The 25453-nt window shown below is 49.5% G+C and overlaps 1 protein-coding gene across 2 annotated transcripts; it reads left to right on the top strand.

Annotated features, from left to right (window-relative positions):
- Positions 1-176: 176 nt before the first annotated feature.
- On the top strand, positions 177-15629 carry LOC102696351 (cytochrome P450 2B4-like). 2 transcript variants are annotated; one of them, XM_069185032.1, is made up of 9 exons: positions 177-432; positions 3875-4037; positions 6036-6188; positions 8175-8335; positions 9052-9225; positions 10461-10602; positions 11277-11464; positions 13109-13283; positions 14600-14683. In XM_069185032.1, the coding sequence occupies exons 1-8, from the start codon at positions 256-258 to the stop codon at positions 13265-13267; spliced, it is 1317 nt and encodes a 438-aa protein (XP_069041133.1). In that variant the 5' UTR covers positions 177-255; the 3' UTR covers positions 13268-13283; positions 14600-14683. The 2 variants fall into 2 exon arrangements, with proteins under 2 accessions (XP_069041133.1, XP_069041132.1); XM_069185031.1 differs by having other exon boundaries at positions 178-432; positions 13109-13250; positions 14600-15629.
- The last annotated feature ends 9824 nt before the right edge of the window (positions 15630-25453 follow it).

Genomic DNA, 25453 nt, shown 5'->3' with positions numbered 1-25453 from the left:
TCCCAGTTAAAAAAGTATTGAGCCAGTGAAGCATTCGTCTAGTGAGCGGTAAGATACTTTTTTTTGGACACCAAGTAGATTACAAATATAATGTACTGTATCTGGTATGTAAACGGATAAACCAGTAGCGGGGGAGGAAGACACTGAAATTCGCCTCTCTTTCACCCCGGCTCAGACCGCCCGGGCCGAGGGGCAGGTGCGGCCTTCAATGACGTCACCCAGCCCCGCCGGAGTGACGTCAGCAGTTCGGCTGCCATGTCGGACCTGGGTTCGGCGATCTCGGCGCTGGTGTTCGGGGCGGTTTTCCTCCTTTTCCTCGAGGTGCTCAGGCTCCGGTTCCCCAGGCACCGCAGGCCCCCCGGCCCCACGCCCTGCCCCTTCATCGGGAACCTGCCGCAGCTTCTCCTACAGCCGCTGGAGACTTTCACACAGGTAGGATCCGCGGACAGGACCTGTCGCCGGCTCGCACACGGACCGCACCTGCATGCTTCGCTGGAGGATTATGAACGATTCGCTGTAAACCACATCTAAAGCGACTACACGTGCGATTCCTAAAAATCTTCTTCTTGTACAGCAACACCTCGGTGAACACAGGGGTAGCGCAATTATACAAGAGCTGTCGGCGGTTTTAAGAGCTTTTCACAGTTTGTGCGGAACTCCGGATGATCGTGCGCTGTCCGATCCTGGTGTATTTACAGTCCAGGCTCCGGAGACTGAACAGGGGCTTAAATAAACCGAACTAAATGTGCCACTTAAGAGCTACAGCTCTGCTAAACTGCTGCTTAATTCCAGTGCGCAACCTGACAACGAGGTAATTCATCAGGAGTTATACTCCTGAGTGAATTATAGATTTCCAGTTTATTGCTAGGAATTCGTTCAGCTCTCTGACTCCTTCATGCAAGAGCACAAAGGTTATTTTAAAATTAAAATTTCTAACATAGTGCTTACTCCACAGTTCTCCGTACCTTTGACACTTGAAATCTCTTGAAAGTTGATTTCAGAGAGGAAAAACCCACTTCACACTGTTTTGTGGTTAAATGAAAACATGAACGGTATATTGAAAAACACAGATTTTCGTCTTTGTCTTTTTGTTAAAAGTGGATTTGCCAGTTATTTGTGTTAAACTCAACCTGTTTTGCTCGCTCGGTACGTGTTGACGCACGTCGGAGGGGGAGGCAGTAGGGGCGGAGTCCTATCCGAGCTGACTTTCAGCTCCGTACGGACGGGACAGTCCTGGACTGCAGGGTCGCGCCCGTCACCTGCAGCACAACAACCTGCAAGCGCACATGAGGCCACCAGGGGGCGCTGTGTCACCAGAACCCAAGAGATCTCTGGCCGACTAATCTTGACAGCGCTCTGCTAACTTATAATAATAATAAACTTTATTTTATATAGCGGCTTTAAAGGTGGCTTCTCAAAGCGCTTTACAGGATGACAATAACAATAAATAAGAATACTACAACAATAAATAAAAAGATTTCACAAGATAAGACACAATTACAATTACAACAATAACAATAGAGGAGACCGTGGATGGTGGTACTAAGAAGAGCAGAGGGGTGAAGAATGGAACCAGTTCAGTAAAGGCTTTTCTGAAGAAGAGGGTTTTGAGTCTGGATTTGAAGGAGTTTAGAGAAGGTGACTCTCGGATATCCTTGGGCAAAGAATTCCAGAGTTTGGGGGCATAACAGGAGAAGGCCCTGTCGCCCATACAATGTAGACGGGCTTGGGGGACAGTAAGGAGGGCAGAATTTGAAGAGCGAAGGTTGCGAGGTGGGGAGTAGGGCGATAAAAGTTCAGACAGGTATTGAGGTGCCAAGCCATGTAAAGCCTTATAGGTGAGCATGAGGATTTTAAAGTCTACGCGGAATTTGACCGGAAGCCAGTGCAAGGACTCCAGGATAGGTGTAATGTGAACACTTGCACTAGACCTGGTCAGGATTCTGGCTGCTGAATTTTGGACATACTGCAGTTTGATCAGAGTAGATTTAGATACCCCAGGGAGTAGAGCATTGCAGTAGTCAATTCGAGAGAATACAAATATGTTGATCAGCTTTTTAGCCACAGTTAATGATAGCATAGGGCGTAGTCTTGCGATATTTCTAAGGTGAAAAAAAGATGTTTTGACAGTATGCTGTACATGTGGGTCGAATGTTAAGCCAGAATCGAATATAACCCCAAAGTTTTTCAATTTTGATTGAAGCTCAAGTACAGAGCCATCTACAGACAGGGTTACAGGACTGGCTTTACGAAGTTGATGGGGGTACCAATAAGCATGACTTCAGTCTTGTCACAGTTAAGATGAAGGAAGTTTTGAGTCATCCAAATTTTTATGTCAGAGATGCAATTAGATAGAATAGAGACAGCCACATCAGTGTCAGGTTTGGTATGGATGTATATTTGAGTATCGTCAGCATAAAAATGAAAGCTGAGGCCATGTGATCTTAAAAGCTGACCAAGTGGGAACATGTAAATGCTGAAGAGCAAGGGGCCCAGTATTGAGCCCTGGGGGACACCAGACTTGACAAGACCAATTTCAGACCTGTACCCATTGAGAGAGACAAAGTGACAGCGATCAGTGAGGTAAGATTTAAACCATTTGAGGGCAGTGTCAGAGACTCCAAACACAGTCTCGAGACGAGAAAGTAAGATGTTATGGTCAACAGTGTCAATGGCAGCACTGAGATCAAGAAGGATGAGTATGGAAAGAGAACCAGAATCAGAAGCTATTAGGAGATCGTTGGTGACTTTGACCAGGGCGGTTTCTGTGCTGTGAAGTTGACGGAAGCCAGATTGGAGGGGTTTGAAAAGGTTGTTTGTTATGAGGTGGTTAACTGAACTGTAACTGAAGTGTGACAGCACGTTCTAGAATTTTAGAGAGAAAGGGTAAGCTGGAGATGGGAAATTCTCGTGTGGGGAGTCCCAGTCACAGCTAGTGAAAAGACCGGGGTTCGAACCTGAGACATCTTGATCAGAGAACTCAACTGATAAGACAGGGTAACTTTTCCATCATTTGCTTAATATATGCAGCAGATACAGGCTGCACACTTGCATTGTCTTGTGCTAATGCCAGATTTACTATATGAAGAGTTTGAATTGGGGTGACATGGTGGTGCTGTGGTTAGCATGTGGTCAGTGGGTCTCACCTGGGTGATCTGGTTTCCTCCCTCAGTCCAAAGACATACTGGGAGGTTAATTGGCTTCTGGGAAAACTGGCTCTTGTGTGAGTGTGTGTCTGTCTGTGTTTCCTGTGATGGACTGGTGTGCTGTCCAGGGTGTCTGTGTCCTGTGATGGACTAGCATGCTGTCCAGGGTGAGTGTCTGTGTCCTGTGATGGACTGGCGTGCTGTCCAGGGTGTGTGTGTGTGTGTGTGTGTGTGTGTGTGTGTGTCTGTGTGTGTGTCCTGTGATGGACTGGCGTGCTGTCCAGGGTGTGTGTGTCCTGTGATGGACTGGTGTGTCCTGTCTAGGGTGAGCGTGTGTGTCCTGTGATGGACTGGCGTCCTGTCCAGGGTGCCTTGTGCCCACTGCTTGCTGGGATACACTCTGGCTCCCCGCCTCCCTGCTGGGTAAAGCAGTTACAAAATGAATGGATGGAAGAGTATAAATAAACTTGGAGTTGCTCGCAATATTACTCAGAAATGCATGCATTTTAACTTTGTTTATTCAAATATGTTAATCTTTTTAACACTTATTCTTCCCAGCTATTAGAGATTAGGGGTCAGATTTAGAGAAGTGGAGGTCTGGATGGAAGACGGACTTCCTTCAAGTCTCCCAGGGTCCTGTGAGCGCAGTCCAGAGCGGACTCGGCCGGGCGGACACTCCGGCCGCTGTCCCGCGGTCTTTCCGACTCTCGGTGCTCTTGTCTGGGCAGATGAAGGACCGGTATGGAGACCTGAGCACGATCTACCTGGGCCGGACGCCCGCGGTCCTCCTCAACGGGATCGGCGTGACCAAGGAGGCGCTGGTGCACAGGGGGGCGGAGTTCGCCGGGAGGCCGAGTATCCCTGTGCTGGACTGGATCATCAACGGGCTGGGTGAGCCGCAGGCAGGGATCTGGAATAGCTGACACACGTCCGGGAGCTAGCGCGCGAGAGGGTGGGGTAAACACTCCCAAACACACATTTCACAATGCATCCTCTATTCCTTCCTTCCCCAGAGCCGGATTCTTTCAGGGTAAGATCTGGGTTGCAGATACCAAGGGGGTGTGTGTGTGTTTCCTGTGATGGACTGGCTGTAATGAACAGTTCTTTCCAGACCCTATGCGGACGACACAATCCGAAGAAGTGAGGAAACACTAGGAAAACGTCATGCAGGAATACGGGGCTGAAAACAGGGGGGCGTGTCCAAAGTGCGCTGGTGCACGGGGGAGGTGTGGCCGAGGCAAACAATCCAAAAGAGTAATCCATAGAGGGAATCCAAAAACACAAGAGTAAGTCCAGAGCCAGGAGATCCATCCAAACAAGGAATTAAAAACACGAACCGGGTCGGAACCGGCGGACTAGGAACGGGAACAGAGGTTAAAACCTTAAAGGGACCAGGCGCTTCCAGGTCCCGGACTCGCACGGTGCAGAAACCAGATGCAGAGCCAGGATGAGCGTCAGCGCCTGGCTTTTAAGGTGGGCTGGGAAAAGGGGTCAGGTGCACAGAATTAAATCTAAAGTGAAAGGGCTGGAGCACCCTTAAGGAGGGGGAACTATAATTGTGACACTGGCATCCTGTCCAGGGTGTGTGTGTGTCCTGTGATGCACTGGCACCCTGTCCAGGGTGTGTGTGTGTGTCCTGTGATGGACTGGCACCCTGTCCAGGGTGTGTGTGTGTCCTGTGATGCACTGGCACTCTGTCCAGGGTGTGTGTGTGTGTGTGTGTCCTGTGATGCACTGGCGCCCTGTCCAGGGTGTGTGTGTGTGTGTCCTGTGATGGACTGGCACCCTGTCCAGGGTGTGTGTGTGTGTCCTGTGATGGACTGGCACCCTGTCCAGGGTGTGTGTGTGTGTGTGTCCTGTGATGCACTGGCGCCCTGTCCAGGGTGTGTGTGTGTGTGTCCTGTGATGGACTGGCGCCCTGTCCAGGGTGAGTGTGTGTGTTCTGTGATGGACTGGTATCCCACCCTGTACCAAATGCTTCCTGGGTGAGATCTGGGATGGTTTCATGGTTTTGGATGCATTATGAAGTAACATTCAATGCAGATAGAGATTAAAATAAAACTAGAAGAAAAATAAAGAAGAAAAACATAAGTAATCATGGCTGTTTGTCTGTAGAATACCTATGAATCAATACAGCTATGCAGCATTCAAATGGTTCTCAGTTCCCACCCAGCTCTGAGAGAGACATTTTATAGATACAGGAAAACCCACAAGACTTTAGATGGGAAAACACTCAGCAGTCTGGGGTCCTACCCTGAGCGATACCATTCTGTGGGTCAATGGTATGGCTAGAGCCAATGGAAGACCCTTCACCGGCTGTGCAGCCACAGATCTTTCCCACACTGGAAGAGAGTGAGGATTGAGGTGGGCCGTGGTCACAGGGTTTCTCAGAGGCCTTGTGGGCTGGCTGGAGGGACAGAAGGACTGGCTGACATTGTGGGTGGAGGGGTAAATAAAGTCACATCTGTGATGGAGACGGTCAGGAGCAATCCGGACCCGTCTGTGCAATGCAGTATTACGTACGTATGAGCAAGTTGAAAATGGCCCGGCTGGTGTGTTTAAAGGTTTAGAAGAAGACCCATATTTCCCAAACTGCATCCCTCTTAGGTCTGCTCCCCAGGCATCTCCAGATCTCTGACTCATCTTGAGATTTTCCGATTGCTCAGGCTCTTCTCCAGGAAGAAATACCACCCATCATCTCATGCAAAAGTCAACTCTCCGGTTCCAACCCAGTACAGACTGGTACAGAATTCTTACCAGTACAGAATTCTTACCAGAGTGATTCTGGAATTCCAGTGCAATGCGATTAGTTACAACTGGTGAAATGAGAGGTCGTCAGTCTAAATTGCACAAGAGTGTTGGCCAACAGGTTCCCTTTCTCCACCCAAGGCATCCTCATGGCTCCCTATGGGGACTCCTGGAAGCAGCAGAGGAGGTTCTCCCTCGTCACACTGCGCAACTTCGGTCTGGGCAAGAGGTCCCTGGAGGAGCGGATTGCAGAAGAAGCCAAGTGCCTCATCCAGGAGCTCGAGGAGCAAGGAGGTAGGCTGTCGGCACAGGGGGGCTCATGTGGAAAGCAGAGGAGGTGGGTATAGACCTGAGGGAAGGACATGGCCCAGGGTCTGAGGGAACGGGGTGCAGTCTGGGAGGATGAGGAGACACAGGGAACAGGGTGCAGTCTGGGAGGATGGGGAGACACAGGGAACAGGGTGCAGTCTGGGAGGATGGGGAGACCCAGGGAACAGGGTGCAGTCTGGGAGGATGGGGAGACACAGGGAACAGGGTGCAGTCTGGGAGGATGGGGAGACCCAGGGAACAGGGTGCAGTCTGGGAGGATGGGGAGACACAGGGAACAGGGTGCAGTCTGGGAGGATGAGGAGACACAGGGAACAGGGTGCAGTCTGGGAGGATGGGGAGACACAGGGAACAGGGTGCAGTCTGGGAGGATGGGGAGACCCAGGGAACAGGGTGCAGTCTGGGAGGATGGGGGGACACAGGGAACAGGGTGCAGTCTGGGAGGATGAGGAGACACAGGGAACAGGGTGCAGTCTGGGAGGAAGGGGAGACACAGGGAACAGGGTGCAGTCTGGGAGGATGGGGAGACCCAGGGAACAGGGTGCAGTCTGGGAGGAAGGGGAGACCCAGGGAACGGGGTGCAGTCTGGGAGGAAGGGGAGACACAGGGAACGGGGTGCAGTCTGGGAGGATGGGGAGACTGAGAGAATGGGGTGCAGTCTGGGAGGTAGGGGAGACACAGGGAACGGGGTGCAGCCTGGGAGGATGAGGAGACACAGGGAACAGGGTGCAGTCTGGGAGGATGGGGAGACACAGGGAACGGGGTGCAGTCTGGGAGGAAGGGGAGACACAGGGAACGGGGTGCAGTCTGGGAGGATGGGGAGACTGAGAGAATGGGGTGCAGTCTGGGAGGTAGGGGAGACACAGGGAACGGGGTGCAGCCTGGGAGGATGAGGAGACACAGGGAACAGGGTGCAGTCTGGGAGGAAGGGGAGACCCAGGGAACGGGGTGCAGTCTGGGAGGAAGGGGAGACACAGGGAACAGGGTGCAGTCTGGGAGGATGGGGAGACCCAGGGAATGGGGTGCAGTCTGGGAGGATGGGGAGACACAGGGAACGGGGTGCAGTCTGGGAGGATGGGGAGACACAGGGAACGGGGTGCAGTCTGGGAGGATGGGGAGACTGAGAGAATGGGGTGCAGTCTGGGAGGTAGGGGAGACACAGGGAACGGGGTGCAGTCTGGGAGGAAGGGGAGACACAGGGAACAGGGTGCAGTCTGGGAGGAAGGGGAGACACAGGGAACGGGGTGCAGTCTGGGAGGATGGGGAGACTGAGAGAATGGGGTGCAGTCTGGGAGGTAGGGGAGACACAGGGAACGGGGTGCAGTCTGGGAGGATGGGGAGACACAGGGAACAGGGTGCAGTCTGGGAGGAAGGGGAGACACAGGGAACGGGGTGCAGTCTGGGAGGATGGGGAGACACAGGGAACAGGGTGCAGTCTGGGAGGAAGGGGAGACACAGGGAACGGGGTGCAGTCTGGGAGGATGGGGAGACTGAGAGAATGGGGTGCAGTCTGGGAGGTAGGGGAGACACAGGGAACGGGGTGCAGCCTGGGAGGATGAGGAGACACAGGGAACGGGGTGCAGTCTGGGAGGATGGGGAGACCCAGGGACTGGGGTGCAGTCTGGGAGGATGGGGAGACACAGGGAAAGGGGTACAGTTTGGGAGGATGGGGAGACTGAGAAAACGGGGTGCAGTCTGGGAGGATGGGGAGACCCGTGAGAATGGGGTGCAGGATGGAGAACAGAGCCCAGGGACCTTCAGGGCAGGATGTTGTGAGGGACTGAGTAAATCTGACCAGCTGGTATAGAGCTCAGTACGATGGGGCAGTGGTTAGGGATGAGCTGGTCCTAACCAATGCTTTCAGCCACAGCTGGCAAAGAATAAGAAGGGAATAGGAGACGCTAATCAAAGCGGAGTTTCGAGACCCTTCCAGAGCCTGTCGTATCTTCTCAGGACAGCCTTACAATCCCCAGTTCCTCTTCCACAACGCGGCCTCCAACATCATCTGCTCCATTGTGTTTGGCAACCGCTTCGATTACAGCGACGAGGCGTTTGTGCGTTTGCTGCGCATCATGAATAACAACGCCTACCTGACGGGATCACCCATAGCCCAGGTACAGTACACAGTAGTTACCTGTCCATAATCACAGGACCCTACACTGCGGTGTGGTTTCTAGTTGTCATACACCTACAGCTACTGCATAAATCAAGTTGTCTGTTTCGTGTATTTTTCTGTCTGTATAACCAAAATGAGGTTTTGAATCATGTCATAATCACATATGATATTTGTGTAAGATTCCAGTCTTGGGTTAGAATCTTTACACAAGACAACTACACTTCAACGCTGATATAAATAAAAGGTTCAGATCTTATTCACGCTTTGTTGAATAAACCAGAAAGTCTACTCAGATGTTCCTGTAGCGCTCTCCCCAGTTGTCTCCCTCTCTCTCTGTGACACATCCTTTAATACAAAGCAAACCTGAGCGGAAATCCACTCGCACTGCTGAGTCTTCATGGGTCTTCTGTATTCACCAGCTGAGCGCTGTGTGCAAATGCGTTGCTTGAGGCGGCCTCTAGTGGCAGCCCATGTGCATTGCAGTCACTATGCATGTAGCCTGGAAGTTTAAGTCAGAAATGGAGCAAGTAAAAGTTTTGCTTGAGTCAGTGTGTGAACTACCTGAGTCAGAAAGGTTTGACAAGGTTGCTGAACCAACATGACGCTGGTGCCGCCGTATGTCCCATGCTGTCATGCTCATGGACAGTGCATGGATTTGGTTCTTAGTGGTTTTCTGATGGGTGGATTCTGACCGGAGCCGTTTCTGTGTCCCAGCTCTTCAACTTGGCTCCCTTCATCAAGCACTTTCCCGGACCCCATCAGAAGATCCAGCAGAACGCCAGGGAGGTGCTGGAGTTCGTGGGGGAGGCTGTGAAGCAGCACCGTGACACCCTGGACAGGGACAACCTGCGAGACTTCATCGACGCCTACATCGTGGAGATGGAGAGGGTACAGGCTGGCTGGGGCTCTCTGACCAAATCAATAGCTTCACTTTTGTTTTTCTTAATTGCTGGGTCCTAGCAGCTCTTCCTGTAGCCTGATGGTTGACAATCAGGGGTCACGAGGGGCACCGGGCTTCTGTAGTCCACTGCAGGACTTGGGTTTATACTGATTGCATGAAGACCCGTAGCTGGTGCTGTGAATGTGACAGTCAGCTGTGGTGCATTGGTGCACCGAACACGTCCAGACAGCACATGGTGTTACTGGACAGACGTTCAGGTGGAGTCAGGGTCTAGTATCGCACTTCCACTTCTTCGTGCAGAAAAGCCCCCAGCTCAAACCCGCCTCAGCCACACTGCATCCTCTCGAGCACCCCTCCCTGCACCCCAAAATCACCATTGCAGCAGCTCCCCCTGGCTGAGACCCCCCTAAGTGGGTGGGGGATGTGAGGGCGCTGGTCTTTGCCCAGAGGAATCCAGGGCACTATGCATGTGGCTCTCTGTACCTTCAGCTCGATTGGTCACTACTAGAATTTGACAGAATAGCAGCAGTGGAACAGGGTGTGCAGGCAACCATCACATCTCACTGATACACTGCAACTTCTCCCAGTCCCTCGCCCACAAGGGAATGAAAAACACAGCCAGCACGGAATGACAGAGGAAGGGTTTAAAATGCGGGACACTCCAATGAAGAGGAACGGGACAGCCTTGATACAGAAAGCGAAACAGTGGTTTTTACAGATACTAACTCTAGATAAAGTGCTACACCGGCTGAGAAGTTGGGTGACTTTTTGCAGCAGCACAAATTAAACTAAAGGGCAAAGGGAGAAAACCACAAAAGCACTTGAAGCATCCTACACAGTTAAGTACCTAATAGCTAAATCTGAAGAGCCACTGTCAATCTGAGAAATGCTTGTTCTTCCTACAGAAGTAGCATTGTGTCCTATTTCACTTGGAGATCAATTTGCAGTGTTGCATGTTTCTTTGTGCACTCACTGGTTGCAGGAAGCATTGACATGATTTCTACTGATCTAAAGTCCGGCAGAGCCCCAGATCTGCTTTGCAAATGGACAGCTCCTCAGACATATCTGGTTCAGCTCCGGTGTTTGTTTGTAAGATTTGCAATGCGGGCAGAACTCCACCAGGATTTAGAATTGGGCAACGTGAGCCGTAGTTCAAGCGTCTCGCTTTTAAAAACCCGTTTCTGGACATTGCTTTCAACGCAGTTTTTTTTTAATCGAGCAGCAAAGGTCCAACCCAGAGTCCACGTTCTTCGAGGAGAACCTGATCATGACCATCGCGGACCTGTTCATCGCAGGAACGGACACCACGTCCACCACTCTGAGATGGGGCCTGGTGTACCTGATGGAGTTCCCTGATATTCAAGGTCCAGGCGCTTTCACTGTCTCGTCAGACACACAGCTCCTTCTTACATTGTTCTGGAACATTACTTCTGTGCTGGAACTGCTGTACTGGCTTCCACTTGAGATTCACATTAATTTAAAAAGTCTTCAGGGTGGACGTTGCTGCCTCCCAGCACTGGGGCACTTGGTTCAACTCTGGTCGTGGGGTGCTATCCGTGTGGAGTTTGTATGTTCCCCCTGTGTTCACAGGGGTTTTGTTTCCTCTGGGTGCACCAGTTTCCCACCACACTCCAAAGACATGCCGGCAGGTTATTTGGCTTCTGGGAAATCGGGCCCTGGTGTGCGTGTCTACACCTGTTCCCTGCAGTGGACTGGCGTCCCATTCAGGGTGTATCCTGCCTCGTGCCCACTGCTTGCTGGGATAGGTTCCGGCTCCCCCACGACCCTGCATTGACTGAAAATGGAGGGATGGATCGTTAGTTTAAATTAAAAAGACATTCAGAATTTCTGCATGTTTTCTGAGTATCTTTCCAATATCTGTGAATCATGATATATTGGTTATGGCACAGTTTGCTTAAAAATGATACAACTTGGAAGGAGTGGACCACCAAAGACTTCTATGGATTTAGGGGGTCCATGGCTGTAATGGGTGAGTGTCTTGAGTTGACATGCCCTTTCGCCTCCTGCCTCTGTGTAGAAAGATGCCACCAGGAGATTGTGAGGGTCGCTGGTTACGACAGGCTGCCCTCGGTGGAGGACAGAGCTAAGATGCCGTACGTGGAAGCCACCATCAGCGAGATCCAGCGCTGTGCCAACATCGCCGCCTTTGGCATGCCACACGCCGTCACCAGAGACACCAGCCTGCACGGGTACTTCCTCCCCAAGGTAACCACCAGCACACTGCACTGAGGAGCACCGAGCGGCACTGATGAGGAATGAGCAGGTATTGAGCGGTATTGATGAGGAATGAGTGGGTATTGAGCGGTATTGATGAGGAATGAGCAGGTATTGAGCAGCACTGATGAAGCATGAGGAGGTATTAAGCAGTATTGATGAGGAATGAGCAGGTATTGGGCAGTATTGATGAGGAATGAGCAGGTATTGAGCAGTACTGATGAGGAATGAGTGGGTATTGAGCAGTATTGATGAGGAATGAGCAGGTATTGAGCAGTATTGATGAGGAATGAGCAGGTATTGAGCAGCACTGATGAAGCATGAGGAGGTATTAAGCAGTATTGATGAGGAATGAGCAGGTATTGGGCAGTATTGATGAGGAATGAGCAGGTATTGAGCAGTACTGATGAGGAATGAGTGGGTATTGGGCAGTACTGATGAGGAATGAGGAGGTATTGAGCAGTATTGATGAGGAATGAGCGGTATTGGGCAGTATTGATGAGGAATGAGGAGGCATTGAGCAGTATTGATGAGGAATGAGCAGGTATTGAGCAGTATTGATGAGGAATGAGCAGGTATTGAGCAGTATGGATGAGGCATGAGGAGGTATTGAGCAGCATAGATGAGGAATGAGTGGGTATTGAGCAGTATTGATGAGGAATGAGTGGGTATTGAGCAGTATTGATGAGGAATGAGTGGGTAATGAGGAGTGTTGATGAGGAATGGACAGGTATTGAGGTGTGTTGAGTAAGTGCTGCCTCATTCCTCAGATCTGAACCTGAATCTGCAATGAGAGTAGAGAGTAGAGGAGTTTCTTTCCATATGTACATGAACACTGGAATTCATATTTGCGCTGATCTCTTGGAACAACAGTCCAGCAGACAACACCACACAATGTAGACAGTACATTACAACATAATAAATGATAATAACAACACAATACATGTGTTGTGGAGAATGATAAACATGAGAAAAAAAGTACATGGTAGATCGTGCAAAAAGTGCAGAGTGCAGATGTGCATTGAGTCTGAGGCTCTGCAGGTAGCTGTTGAGGATGTGTACTGCAGTGGGATAGAAGCTGTTCCTAAGTCTAGTGGTCTGTGCTTTAATAGTGCGGTAGAGAGCAGAGGGCAGGTGGGAGAACAGTTTGTGGCTGGGATGGTTGGGATCCTGAATGGGCTTTATGGGGACAGCGGATGGTGTAAATCTCACAGACTGATGGTCAAACACATCCTATAACCCTCTGTGCTGTTGCCACGAGCCTTTGTAGTGTGTCTCTGTCATGTGTGGTGGTATTGCTGTACCACACAGTGATGCCATTAGTGAGGACACTTTCTAAAGTGCTGCGGTAAAAGTTAATGAGGAGCTGCTTCCCTGAACTGTCTTTAAGCACCACAGAGAGGGCAGGCCTTTTTCAGACTGGCTACAGTGTTGTGCATGAGTGCCCCTTTCACAGATCACCCCTGAAATAAACTGGCCTTGATTTCAAACACGAAAAACCCATCACCAGGATCTCTCTGCCATGGGCAATATTGAAATGCTGAGGAATGCTTCATTCCGCATTCAGTAGCATCTCCTACGAACTTGCTCCTGCTCTGTGTGGTCTGACCTGTGCTGCTGTTTCTCCTCCCATAGGGTACCCATGTGATCCCCAACATGAGCTCCATCCTCAGCGACAAGGCGCAGTGGAAATTTCCCCATCACTTCAATCCGGACAACTTCCTGGATGCCGAAGGACATTTTGAACGACCAGAAGCCTTCATCCCCTTCTCTGCGGGTAAACAGACCACATGACCTCAAATAGTCTCTGGTGCGTTTCCCTGCGGGGCCCCAGGTGTATTTGAAAGGGGTTTTCAGAAGAACGTTAGAGCAGATTCAAAGAAGAGTTGGCCAGTTTGTTCCGGGAGCCGGGTCGCTCTCCCGTGGAGGGTGGTCTTTAGACCCTGTGCAAGGTGGCGAATCCAGAAACAGGACCACAGACAGGGTCCAGGGAAGACACACAAGGTTTATTGTGAAGGGGTTACAGTTCATGATCCGGTGGGCAGGGGAAAGTAGGGGAAAGTAGCCTTAGGCATCCAAGTCCAGACAGGTCCAGGCGGGTAGTCAGGGCATAGTCCAAGATCCAATAGGCCAGGTAATCCATCTGGGACAAACACAGGATAAAATCCCTGGAAGCGGGGAAGCAGGACACAGACACAGAACAGGAACGGGCCTGGGGACGCCGAGCCCCGGACTCAGTGGACGGGACGCCGTGTTGAAGCCTGTGCCGGCGGGCCACTCCTGGACCCGCTGGTAGGTGGGCTTCCAGGCGTCCGTCTTCCAAATGCTGAGCCCCAAAACGCCCGAGGCCCAGCGTTAAATAACACGAAAACAAGACACATCAGATGATAATAAAGTCCGAAGGCTAGTCTTCGAGAGTTAGAGCGCCCACTAGGGGAGGGATGCCGACCGTGACACATTTGGCCCATCTCGCCTGTTGGATAGGAGTTCATGAATACAAGGATCTCCTTCAGTGATTTCTTGAGAGAAGGCAGCGTATCGGCTTCAGGAGCATGGCTGTGCAGCTTGTTCCACACTCCCCTTTGCTGTGTAATTCCAAGCTCAAATGTATTAGATGTGAGCATAGCCTAAAATCCTTTGAGAGTTTGTGCTTCAAGCTTCAATGATTGACCAGCAATCACAATATTGTTCACAAATTAATTATTGTGTTTTAATGCAATGTTATCTTGCATAAGCGCAAAAAGTATCTCCTTTGAACGCAACACTATCTTGTTTAAATGCAAAAAATATTTTTTTCTCTGTTGTGCCGATAAGCTTCTGTACGGAACGTTATTTTGAGGCAATAAATCAGGTCTCTGTTCTTTGATCCTATTCTGAAGCAGCAGCTTAACTGTACTGTGGAGCCCTTCAGTGTTTTATACATCCTGCTCATTCAGTGGGCGTGTCTGTGACGGGCTGTGTCATTGGCCGGTCAGAGGGCGTGTCTGTGACGGGATGTGTCATTGGCCGGTCAGAGGGCGTGTCTGTGACGGGCTGTGTCATTGGCCGGTCAGAGGGCGTGTCTGTGACGGGATGTGTCATTGGCCGGTCAGAGGGCGTGTCTATGACGGGCTGTGTCATTGGCAGGTCAGAGGGCGTGTCTCGGCGAGAAGCTGGCCAGAATGGAGCTCTTCCTCTTCTTCACCTCTCTGCTGCAGCGCCTCAAGTTCATGTGGCCCCCTGGGGCCGGACCTGCGGATTTAAAGGGGACTGTGGGGTTTGTCCGCTCTCCACACCCCTTTCACATGATCTGCCAGAGTCGGGACCCCGCCAGCCCCTCCACCTGAGTCCTGTTTAGGCTTGTTTGAACAGCAGAGCAGAGTCTGTCAAAAATAAGAACATACGCACACAAGAACACAATGAAGTGCATAAAGAGCCAAAGAAAGTTTTAACAACCCTCATGTAATGTTCACGGTGCCATTATTATAGTTGATGAACATAAGAAACATTCTAAACAAGAGGAGGCTATTCTGGCCATTTGGTAATTAGTAGTTAATTGATCCATGGATCTTGTCCTGCCGTTCCCTAAAAGGTTTCAGTAACATGACTGGGTAGCTTGTTCCACACTCCCACAATACTTTGTGTAAAGAAGTCAGGTGAGTCTTGTCCAGCTGTTTCCTGAAAGACGCCACAGTTCGACAGCTTGTTCCACACCCCAGCAATAACATTTCCATGTACTGGGACAGTTTCTTGAGAGACTCCTGTAGCTTCCTTTCCATTTTTAACACGCTGGCAATTCATGTTTGTAGTGAAAGGCTCGTCCCATTCAGGGAGATTTGAGTTGTATTTGTTTCTCCTGGGACCACTGTTCAGGATCCTATTTGAAATCTTCTTGCCTCATCTCTAATGATGTTGACACTTCATAAACTTTATTACATCGGACATGATTATGCTGAATCAGGTGTTTTGTTCATTGATTGTTTTTTCAGTTGTTTTGGAAAATGAGTACCAGGATTAAAATAAATGGTATGCAGTTTATTACCCCGTGTGAAATCAATAGCTGTGATTTGAAATCAGGTATAGAATCAGGTCATTATGTGAGAAGGCTAACTCCACATTCAACACAAAATGAAGCCCCTGTCAACCTCTATCAATAAAACTTAATATTTTGGAAGAATCCAGTGTGCTTTCTAATATATACAGTTGCTCAGAAACGTTCCATTCACTGCAGGGCGGCTCAGTTGTTTTTCACTTCATCTAGAAAGCTGATTTGAAGTCTTATGTCTCCAGTCGTATCAAAGCAGGTCTTTCATGGTCAGCCCACACTGGAACAGACGTTCCACCACCACAAGCTTGAAGATCTTCTCTTGAACACCTGCAGCACAGAACCGAAACTCACAAGTGAGGCCAGATCAGTAAATCAAGATCTGTGAGATCTACTCAGATCAGTAAATCGAGATCCACCACAGACTGTAAATCTGGCACAGTCCTGTATGAGCTCCAGATTGAACCTCAGATACTCGTCTCTTTTAAATCTGGACTGGCACGCTAATGTTGAGAGAATCACTGGGATGTCTTGCGTAAGACACAGGTGACCTGATGCATGAGGTGATGGAGGGGTTCTCACCTGCAAGAACATGCCTGTAAACTACATTGACATTGTTAGGATGCCCCAGTGGAACAGTGTCAGGCAGCGTGTGGGTGAGCAGTCCCCAGGAGTAGATCCTGGTGAGAATGACGGAACTAGCAGGACGAGCAGTTCAGTCCCTCTGACCGGTACAATACCTTGGCTGAGTGTTTTCCTCCTGGAAGAATCTGGTGCAGCACAGCTCCTGTCCCTCTGTGTGTTATTGGTGCACAAATGATAAGAATCGTGTGAATGGGAAGAGCTCTTTTCAGCTGCCTCACATTTTCAGCAAGCGCTTCACAGGAAGGGTGGGGCCCAGTGCTGCCACCAGGGACTGGAGACCAGCCTGAGAGACACACAGCAGCCAAACAGGGGCACCAAGGGGAACGCGCCCACCCTTGCGATCAGTGCCAGTGAGATTTCTCACACCCACACAGTCAGTGTCTCAGCTTGATGTCTCAGCTGAGGATGTTCATTATATCTGGAGGTGAGGACAGCTTCTCTACCAGAGTATTTCCTCTCTCTCGGACCCGTGTCAAATTGCCCTGGAATTTGAGCTGTAAATTAAATAATCAGGTCAGTTTGGTTGTATAAAACACATTGGATTGTCACTAAATCTGATACCAGATTGCTCAGATTGATGTTTCAAGAGCCCATCATTGACATGAATCTGTTTCTGGTATGAGCACTACACATTAATGTTGCTCATGTCTCGTTAGCTGTGAGGAAAGATCTTTTTTTAAGGCGTTTGTTGTCATTGATGAGCTGTGGAGCTTAACCAGACTGTGTAAATACTGTCTGCAGCACAGCTCCCTGGATACAGATACAGGTGAGTACTGTGTGCGCAGGTGTGAGGATGTACATTTACCTTTACTGTTCAAAATGCTTAAATAATTTTAGATTAAACATGAGCTTTGCTGCCTCACAGTGCTGGGGCCCTGGGTTCAACTCTGGAGCTGTGGTCTGTGTGGAGTTTGCATGTTCTCCTGGTGTTTGTGTGGGTTTCCTCAAGGTGCTCCATTCCCACCCCCCACCCCCCCACAGACCTAAAACGTACAGGTAGGGTAATTGGCTTCTGGGAAAATTGTCTGTGACGTATTTGAGTGTGTGCGTGTCTCTGTGTGTGATTGTGAGTGTGTGTGTGTCTGTGAGTGTGTGTTTGAGGGTGTGTGTGTCTGTGTGTGATTGTGAGTGTGTGTTTGAGTGTGTGTGTCTCTGTGAGTGTGTGAGCGTGTGTGTGTCTGTGTGTGATTGTGAGTGTGTGTTTGAGTGTGTGTGTGTCTGTGAGTGTGTGTTTGAGCGTGTGCGTGTCTGTGATTGTGAGTGTGTCTGTGAGTGTGTTTGAGTGTGTGCGTGTCTGTATTTGATTGTGAGTGTGTGTTTGACTGTGTGCGTGTCTGTGTTTGTGTTTGTGTGAGTCTGCCCTGCAGTGGACTAGTGTCCTGTCCAGGGTGTATCCCGACAAGCATCTTGCTTGCTGGGACAGGTTCAAGCTCCCTGTGACCCTAATTTGGATTAAGTGAAAATGGACAGATGTTTCCATAATCAGAGTTTCCTAAAATAACGGAACTGCAAGCTCTCTTACAACATTGATATAACAAACAATCAAGTTTCTCAGCCACAATCTGGTCCCCAAAACTGATCAGGACAAAATCTACCTGCCTTTCACTGCTTCTCTCTGTCTGTCTTTGTTCTTCCGTTTGGTGTTTTACTCCCCTTTTCAGGTGCTTAAAGGGCTGTAGATGTTCGATCGAAGAGCTAACTTGGAGTCTCAGCTGATCAGCTCAGCAAACGACTCCATCGATACACTAAGAGCTCAGCAGGAATGAAAGCCTGTGACCAGGGTCCCCACTCCTGTGTGTCTGCAGGATTTCAGTCCAGCTGGACTTTCAGTGACCTCAATTAGCTCATTATTGACTTAATTGGACCAGTTTTACAGCTTCTTCCAGCTCTTCAGGAGCTGCTGCTTCGAAGACCCCTGGAAACCTCACCGACACCTTGTGTATCCAGGAGCAGGACTGGGGCTGAGCTACAGCAGGGCCCACCAGAAGCAGGCCTGGAGAGCCTCACCTGCAGCTCACAGTGTGAGGCTGGCCTCAGCTTCACTCACGGTCTCCTTCGCTTTGTCTCCAGATGCTTTTGCAGGGACTGGATATCGGTCTGATAGTGTTTGCGGATCTCCAGCTGCGTGTGACCGTCAGTGTGTCTGTTCTGGGCTTGAGGGCTCTGAGCCAGACCGAGGCCAAGTTAAGGAATCAGCCCAGCACACAGCTGCTCTGCTGCCAAACTCGAGTCACCACCCGTCCCACAGGAGACTCCGATCAGGACAGTCTGGGGGTGTCTCACAGAAACTGGGACCTAAACTGGCCACGATCTGGTTTCACCCCTGGGTTCTGGTAGGAGGTATCGCAGTGTCAGAACACTGACCAATAGATTCAAAAACAATTTCTTCCCCAGGGCAGTCCGCATCATAAACAGCTCAAATTAGCACCTGCACTTTAAGGTACTGCACTGTTTAAACTATGTCCTGTCTTGGCTGTGTTATAACGCCTATTGTCTTAATTTGTCATTTGTGCCAATTTTTTTCCTCCACTGTTACTGGGTACAGCTGAACGAGTAGGCATTCCAACACACTTGTTGTATATGGCCAATAAAAAATCTTGAATATTGAAAGTGATGCCTGCAGGAAAGCTTACTTTGCCTGTTCAGCAGTAGGTTAAACTGACGAATTCTGACAAAAATGCTCATTTTATGTGCAGCCGATTTTTGATACTACTCTTCTGGTGAAATGAATGTACTGAAAAGGAAAATTCTCAGAGTTCAGTTGGTTTTAGAAGCAGAAGGAAAATGATCACTTAGGAGAAACAAATGTTGCACATCCTGCTGTTAAACCTCCAGCCATTTGGGTTTCAATCAAATGAGGAAAAATACATTTAAACTTCATTTTTTTTCATTTCAAACAGAATGTCTTGGACCAGTGGTCATGAAGACAGGAAACAAGCTGTTTCACACAGAAATGGCTCCAGCTGAAATGAGGTGTATCTGACAAGCATTTTCACAGGCAACTGTTTAATTATTATATTAATTACTAGTATAAAATATTCCTACAGTAGCATTGTTTTCATTCAGGCCCCGCCCCCTGCTGATCGCGGCTTCTGATTGGCTGAGTCGCAGCCCCGAGCGCTCGGCGTCTCCGCCTCCTCCGGCTCCGGCTCGCGGCTGCCCGCTCCGCTGAGGGCGCGAGAGGAGCGCAGCCGTTATTTGTGAGCGGCTGTGTGTCGGAGGAGCGATCGTCTCCCTGCGGCTGATCCCTGTGGAGGCGTGTGGGGCTCCTGAGGCGCGGCTCTCTCTGCCTCCTGTCACTGCGGAGAAGAGCCGAGGGCAGACCTGCAGCCCCGCTCCGCCGCTATGAGAACCAGCGGGTCTGCAGGACCGTCAGTCTCGGACCTCCTGCGGCCCAGCGACGGGTCTCTGCTGCTCCCGGCCGCAGGGCTTCACACACCGTGGCGCTGCTGCAGGGCGCTGCAAGACGAGCTGCTTCAAGACCAGATGTGTCGCTGCGGACTGGTTAGAGCACAAGGTCTGTGCGTGAGCGAGCGGAGTGACCATGAGGAGGAGCCGGAGAGCAGATCTGCAGGGCGAGTCTGGGTCACAGGAGGACTAATGAGCAGGTAGGCCTGTGACCGATGATGGGCCTTTAGGTGTACAGGTTGTGGATTGCGAGGTCCGTTTCTTTTAGAAAATTGATTTTGATTCCTTAAATTGTTGATCCAAACAAGCACTAGTAGCACTTTCCCAGTGCCCCTTTGTCCACAAGCTCCAGTGATGTGCTGGTGAGGCCCAGTGCAGAAGAGGATTATGGTCTGTGGTGCCCCATGTGATTGTGGAAGGGTGTGAACAAGATGGATCTGCCAGGGGTAGAGTCCAGGGGAGGCGTTATCCTGCTCTGTCAGATTTTTGTGTGTGATCAAACTACCAAAATCCTAATGCTAACGTGTTATTGCATACACTGAGAGAGTGAGGCCTCTTGAGGAAGCAGCAGTGCCTCTCCAGATTGACTCCAACGTGCTCTTCTTTCAGAGTCTGAGTGTGCTTGTGGGGGCAGCAGTGCCGAAGGCCAGACCAGTGCTGGAATCCCAGCTGGAGCAGCTGCTGACCATGGTCCACGCCCAGGTAATGGGGACAGCAGCCCGCTCACCTGCACAGACAGACGTCACAGTAGCCAGTAAATGATTAATGTCTGTTTTGAGGAAGTGCCCGAAGTATTAGATATTGCCATGTCCAGTTACTGTCCCAACTGAAAGCACTTCTATATTAATAGTACCCAGTTTGTCAGCACGTGCAGAAGATGTGGCTGGGTTATATAGTAAATGTGCTTTGGAAATCCTCTGTCTCTCTCAGGTTTGTGCTTCTTTCAAATGTCCTGGGAAACCAGAGGAGGAGAGAAGCGCATCCTTAGTGCTGAGGTTCTGCGTCTTAGGTGAGGGCTAAGGGCTTTGTTTTTATGTGTCAGACATACAAAGATGATTCCTTCAGACCGGGACAAAGATAGCTTTACGTGAGGGTATTGTCTCCGTAAGAGAAATTCCCAGTTCATTAAAGGTGGAAACCTTTTCAACACCAGTGTGACTTGGATCACTAGATGCCACATCCAACAGTCACAAGCCAGGGAGCTCAGTTGTGTCCCTGTGGTAGAGCAGCTTCAGTCAGTGGCTCTACTCTTCTGTGCTCAAGATGTCCAAGATGAACCACTTCACTAAGAATGAAGGCACCAGTCGTTAAAGGGGAACTTTTTATATTTTAGGGTTAGAAGGAATCTACATTGATGGGTACATTTCAAACCCCAATGAATATAAAATGTATACAGTAACGTGTTATAGCTCCAATTGACATCACAAAAGAGATGGCATTTCCAGGTTTGCGCAGCGCCATGCAGGTGATATTGTCTGTGATTCCGAACGAGGCAACAGAACGTCCGGTGAGGTTAAGGGGCCCTGTTATATTGTGAACAGGCAGGCTTGTGAAGACTGTTAAATATTGCTCTTCATTTGGAGACAGTTGTGCCGACCAATACAATTTGCTTGCAGATTACGGTGGAACATTTCTGTGGTGAAATGTCTGCTGCACAACCTGAACTTAGTCGCTTGTACGTTGCATGACTTAGTCATTACAGTGTCTAGTGAGCAGGAAGGGCTGCTTCATGCGATGTCACCAGCTGATGAAATGTTGTTCTGTTTTGATGTGTGTCCTCCGAGCTGGGTGTACAGATGAGATGATGAAGATTATTTGTAGGAAGGGGCTGTAGGTTCTAGGTGCAGGTTGATGGGGAGAGTGTGTGCTGTCCTGAGTGCCATGATTTCCTTCTGCTCTGTTGCTTTTTTGTAGCTGGGGAGTTTCCAGGGAGGGTGCTGGAATTCTGCATGTCCCAGCTGGAAAATCTGGAGGAGCATAACCAACTAGGCAGCCTGACCATCCTTGCGAGGCTTGACTGTCTTTTCCCAAATTGGAAACTCATCCTTCCTAACAGGAGTGTCGATTTTATTTAGGAACGGTTGAGAATTATTCATCAGAGTTGATAGGGTGTGAGACTGTAGTCCTCCGTAGCCATGAGATGAACCCCGATTCCTTGTCACTTCTTAGTCCTCTTCATCTGCTGCGTCTGGTCAAGCTGCTTGGACCAGGGCTGCACTCACAGGGTTGTGTGTTTTTTCAGTCTGTGTCAAGGAGACCCTGAAGGAGTATGTCCTCATGAGCTTTGTGGCATCCCTTCACAACCCCAGCAATCAGGTACAGTCAGAGCTGCAGTGATCTGGCCTCGCTCTGCTGTCATGTGTCAGTGCTCTGTATTCTGCTGCGCCTGGGAATGTGTGAAGTACTCCTGAGGTGTGTGGAAGGTGTGAGGGTGTTTGTGTGTCTCAGCGTGTGCAGACTGGTCCTCTGTGACGATGTGCTGTGATTCCTGTCCTCAGGTGAAGTATCTGGAGTCGCAGGTCCTGATTGAAATGGGGCAGAAGGGCTACCTGGGGCTGGGGTGCAGAGTCTTAGCTCTGGAGTACACAGTAAAGAACTGTGCCCTTGCAGATGACACCACCCAGGTATGGAGCTGCAGTTTCCGGTTCTTTGTCAGTAATGTTCCTGAATGAACATGAAATAAAACCTTGGACTTCCTGTTGAGCAGCGCCCTGAGAACTGTCAGTTCATCCCAAGTGTTTGGCTTTACCTCTTCTTGCACAGGATGAGCATGTCCCTGCTCCACACCGAGTGGAATAATGTGTGTGTTTCTGTGTGTTCAGGCCGAGCAGAGTGTGAGCAGCAGCACTGTGAGGCAGAGCTTTGAGGCTGTGCTGGCCTGCTGGTGTGCCGATGAGAGTGTGACTGAAGTAAGTGCCTCTGTCTACAGTCTCTGCCACCTGAGACTGGAAACCTCTTCCAGCTCGATGCTCAGGCAGACTGTTGTCAAGCCTGTCTATTATCTCTTCCTGTATCCTTTCTTCCTCTTTCACTGTGTTTCTTTAGAAGGTGGTGCTGCTTTTTAGCAATTGTGTTGAGGAGCTGGAGGTTGGAGTGGCCTGTGTTTTGTTGTGCTCTTGCCAGATGCTGTGGCCTGTGTACCTGCTGAGGTTCCTCACCTGGAGGAGTTATAGCAACGCTCTGCCCACACTGTGCCAGAACCTCAGTGTGCTGCACAGGAGGCTGAGGGAGAACAGCCCCTCCTTCCTGTGCGACTTTGATGAGCTTGGTTAGTATCGAGGATCCGATGGAGTGTCTCAAATTTGTCATATTTGCTCCTTGGTTCTGGGACTGTGTGGAGCCACATGGGAGAGGGTGCCCCCACTGTATTGAATTCTAAAATTGATAGCAGAAAGGCCAAGTTAATGAAAAGCTTTAAGTATTTAAAAATTCCATGTTTTGAATTTTGACATCATTTTGCATAAGCATTTTCCATCCTTAACTGTGATTAAGGATATGGGAAACTGGGCCAGTGGGGGTGATTCCTTTCTTGATCCAGTGTGAACTGGGGGAAAAAGTGCATCAGTGAAGCCAGTGATTCAGTATTCAGTGTAGACAGCAGCTAGAGAGCCGTGCACACTAATACCCAGCAGTGATGTGCAGGCCCGAGCTGAAGTTCTGTGCTGACATCTGCTTGCCAGCTTGGAGCATCCCAGCCGCACAGAGGTGGGACTGAGTGCCTGAGCCTCCTGCAGTCCCTGGGCTCAGTGATCCATCCCCAGCTGCCCAGTGTCTGGGAGCCGCTCATCCCACCTCTGGCCAGGTGTACCTCACAGCACAACAGGACAGATCTGCAAAGAGATATGTCTGAGAGAGCACTCAGCTGCTCCCGAGAGTACACCACGATAAGTGTAGAAGTCTGTAGCAGAATTATATGATTTCTCTCTGGGAGTTTTAGGTGCGTTTTGAGGATTAATCAGATTTGGAATCTTTCAGTGTTGCATTAGAATCAGTGTCATATCTTCTGCTGAGCACAGGTTTTGTCCTTATGGCAGCATTACCTGAGCAGATCTCCATCCCACTGTCCAGAACTGTACAGGATACAGCATATCAGATGGGAGATTTACATTTATCGACACCACCATGTCCATAATGTCACTCATCTGTGTTTTCTTATGTTCAGTTACAGCTATTCTCCCTCAATAAGCTCTGAGCTGCTACAGGCCCTATCTAAGTGCTGAGTTTTTTGTGTGTTGTGTTTCAGAATTTCCAGCAGTGGCAGGATGGGCTGATTGTGGTATGTAGTGAGAGAGGGGATTGTTAACACACACAGTGAGAGGGAGGGGGCACACACAGGGAAAGTGATCTTCTTCCTCTGTTAGGTAATGTCATGTCATTCAAATGCAGTGACAGATGTCTTGAACTTCCTCTCCTGGCTTGCTGTGGATTCAAGAGAATAATCTATCTTCTCTTGTTTTGGATAATTTGCTAAATATTATTGTTAAACATTTAAAGGTAAATGTTAAATTTAGAGATTTTGATATTATTTTATATTTTGTTACACCTGATTTGGAAAGGTTTTTTTATTTAAATTCTAGTAATTTAAAGAATCAAAAGGCAAGACATACAATGGAAATATGTAAAAAGCACAATTGTTATTGTGAATTCCTCTGGCTGTGAAGTGTGTCTATTTCTGTATCTCTTTTAATATTTTGTCTCCTTTTTTGTATTTCTGATGTTTAAATAAAATCTTTAAAAAAAACATTCCTGGCTCCCGCTCGGCTCTGAAATGCGCTTCCCTGTAGCTTCCTGTAGTGTAGTGGTGTTTCTCTGTGCATCCTGAAGCAGCGCCCCGGGAGCAGCAGAGACCCGTCGCTGGGCTGCAGGAGGTCCGAGACTGACGGCCCTGCAGACCCGCTGGCTCAGCTGGTGCCATTTCTGTGTGAAACAGCTTGTTTCCAGCTCCTCCTGTCTGAACACTTACAGACTGAAGACAGGAAAGCGCTTCATACACTTCAGTGTTGGTTCAGCACCATTCATACATTCTGGAACGAAAACCAGCTTCTGTACACGTTGTGTAATTAATTTAAACACAAATGTGTGTGTGGAGGAGAGAGAGAGGTGTGCTGTGCGGTCCAGAGTGAGCTGGGGTGCCCAGGTGTCTCTGCAGTGGCTGGGGAGGGACGCCATCGTCATTCATACAGTCTGGAATGAGTTCCCGTGGTCTGGTGGTCTGTGTGACTGTCGCTTTCCTGGTGGTCTCCCTCACCAGTGTCCTGTTCAGTGGGGAGGAACAGTCCAGCCTAGGACTTACCTTCTAAAGTCTGTCTTAAAGATCAGCTTCACAGACACGAAGACATGCTTTGTACTCTTCTGATCAGCGCCTTCATACATACAAACCACTTAGGTCCTTGATATATGCACACATCTGTGCTTGAAATTCACTTCCTGACGCTGAGGGAGGAATATTAACTCTTATTATCAGTCATATACAATTTCTTGCATTAGGAATTTGTCTTTTTGTATTCTCCAACTTGCACTCCATGAGACATTTGCATGCAGAGAAGCTGGGGGTCAGCCATTTATACTGCACCCCTGGAGTAGTTGGGGTGAAGGGCCTTGCTCAGGGGCCCAACAGAGTAGGATTCCTCTGCCGGCCATGGGATTCGAACCGGCAACCTTATGGCCACAGGAGAAGATCCTGAGCCACAGAGCCATCCTGAGCTCCACTCTTATTGGGCACCGATTCGGCACTCGTTCTGTAATCTGTGTTGTATAGAATTCCCACAAGGGCTAGGCTTCTAAAATCATGACTTTTCCATTTTCAAAACGTAATTACTGGCAGTTTTAAAGCACTGATGACTGGAATGAAGGGAGAACTGCAAGTTGCCTGTCTATTTCCGTCAGGCACTGTACACAATCCA

This window comes from Lepisosteus oculatus, chromosome 27 (assembly GCF_040954835.1).
Source record: "Lepisosteus oculatus isolate fLepOcu1 chromosome 27, fLepOcu1.hap2, whole genome shotgun sequence".
Taxonomy (NCBI): domain Eukaryota; kingdom Metazoa; phylum Chordata; class Actinopteri; order Semionotiformes; family Lepisosteidae; genus Lepisosteus; species Lepisosteus oculatus.
Note: the sequence above shows the minus strand (reverse complement) of the source record. Positions and strands in the feature narration are given on the sequence as shown.

Excerpts from the sequence above, each read along its gene's own strand:
- LOC102696351 (XM_069185031.1), top strand. The coding sequence starts at position 256 with ATGTCGGACCTGGGTTCGGCGATCTCGGCGCTGGTGTTCGGGGCGGTT. Across the intron at positions 433-3,874 it reads CGCTGGAGACTTTCACACAG|ATGAAGGACCGGTATGGAGA; the intron begins GTAGGATCCGCG and ends TTGTCTGGGCAG. Across the intron at positions 10,603-11,276 it reads GGAGTTCCCTGATATTCAAG|AAAGATGCCACCAGGAGATT; the intron begins GTCCAGGCGCTT and ends GCCTCTGTGTAG.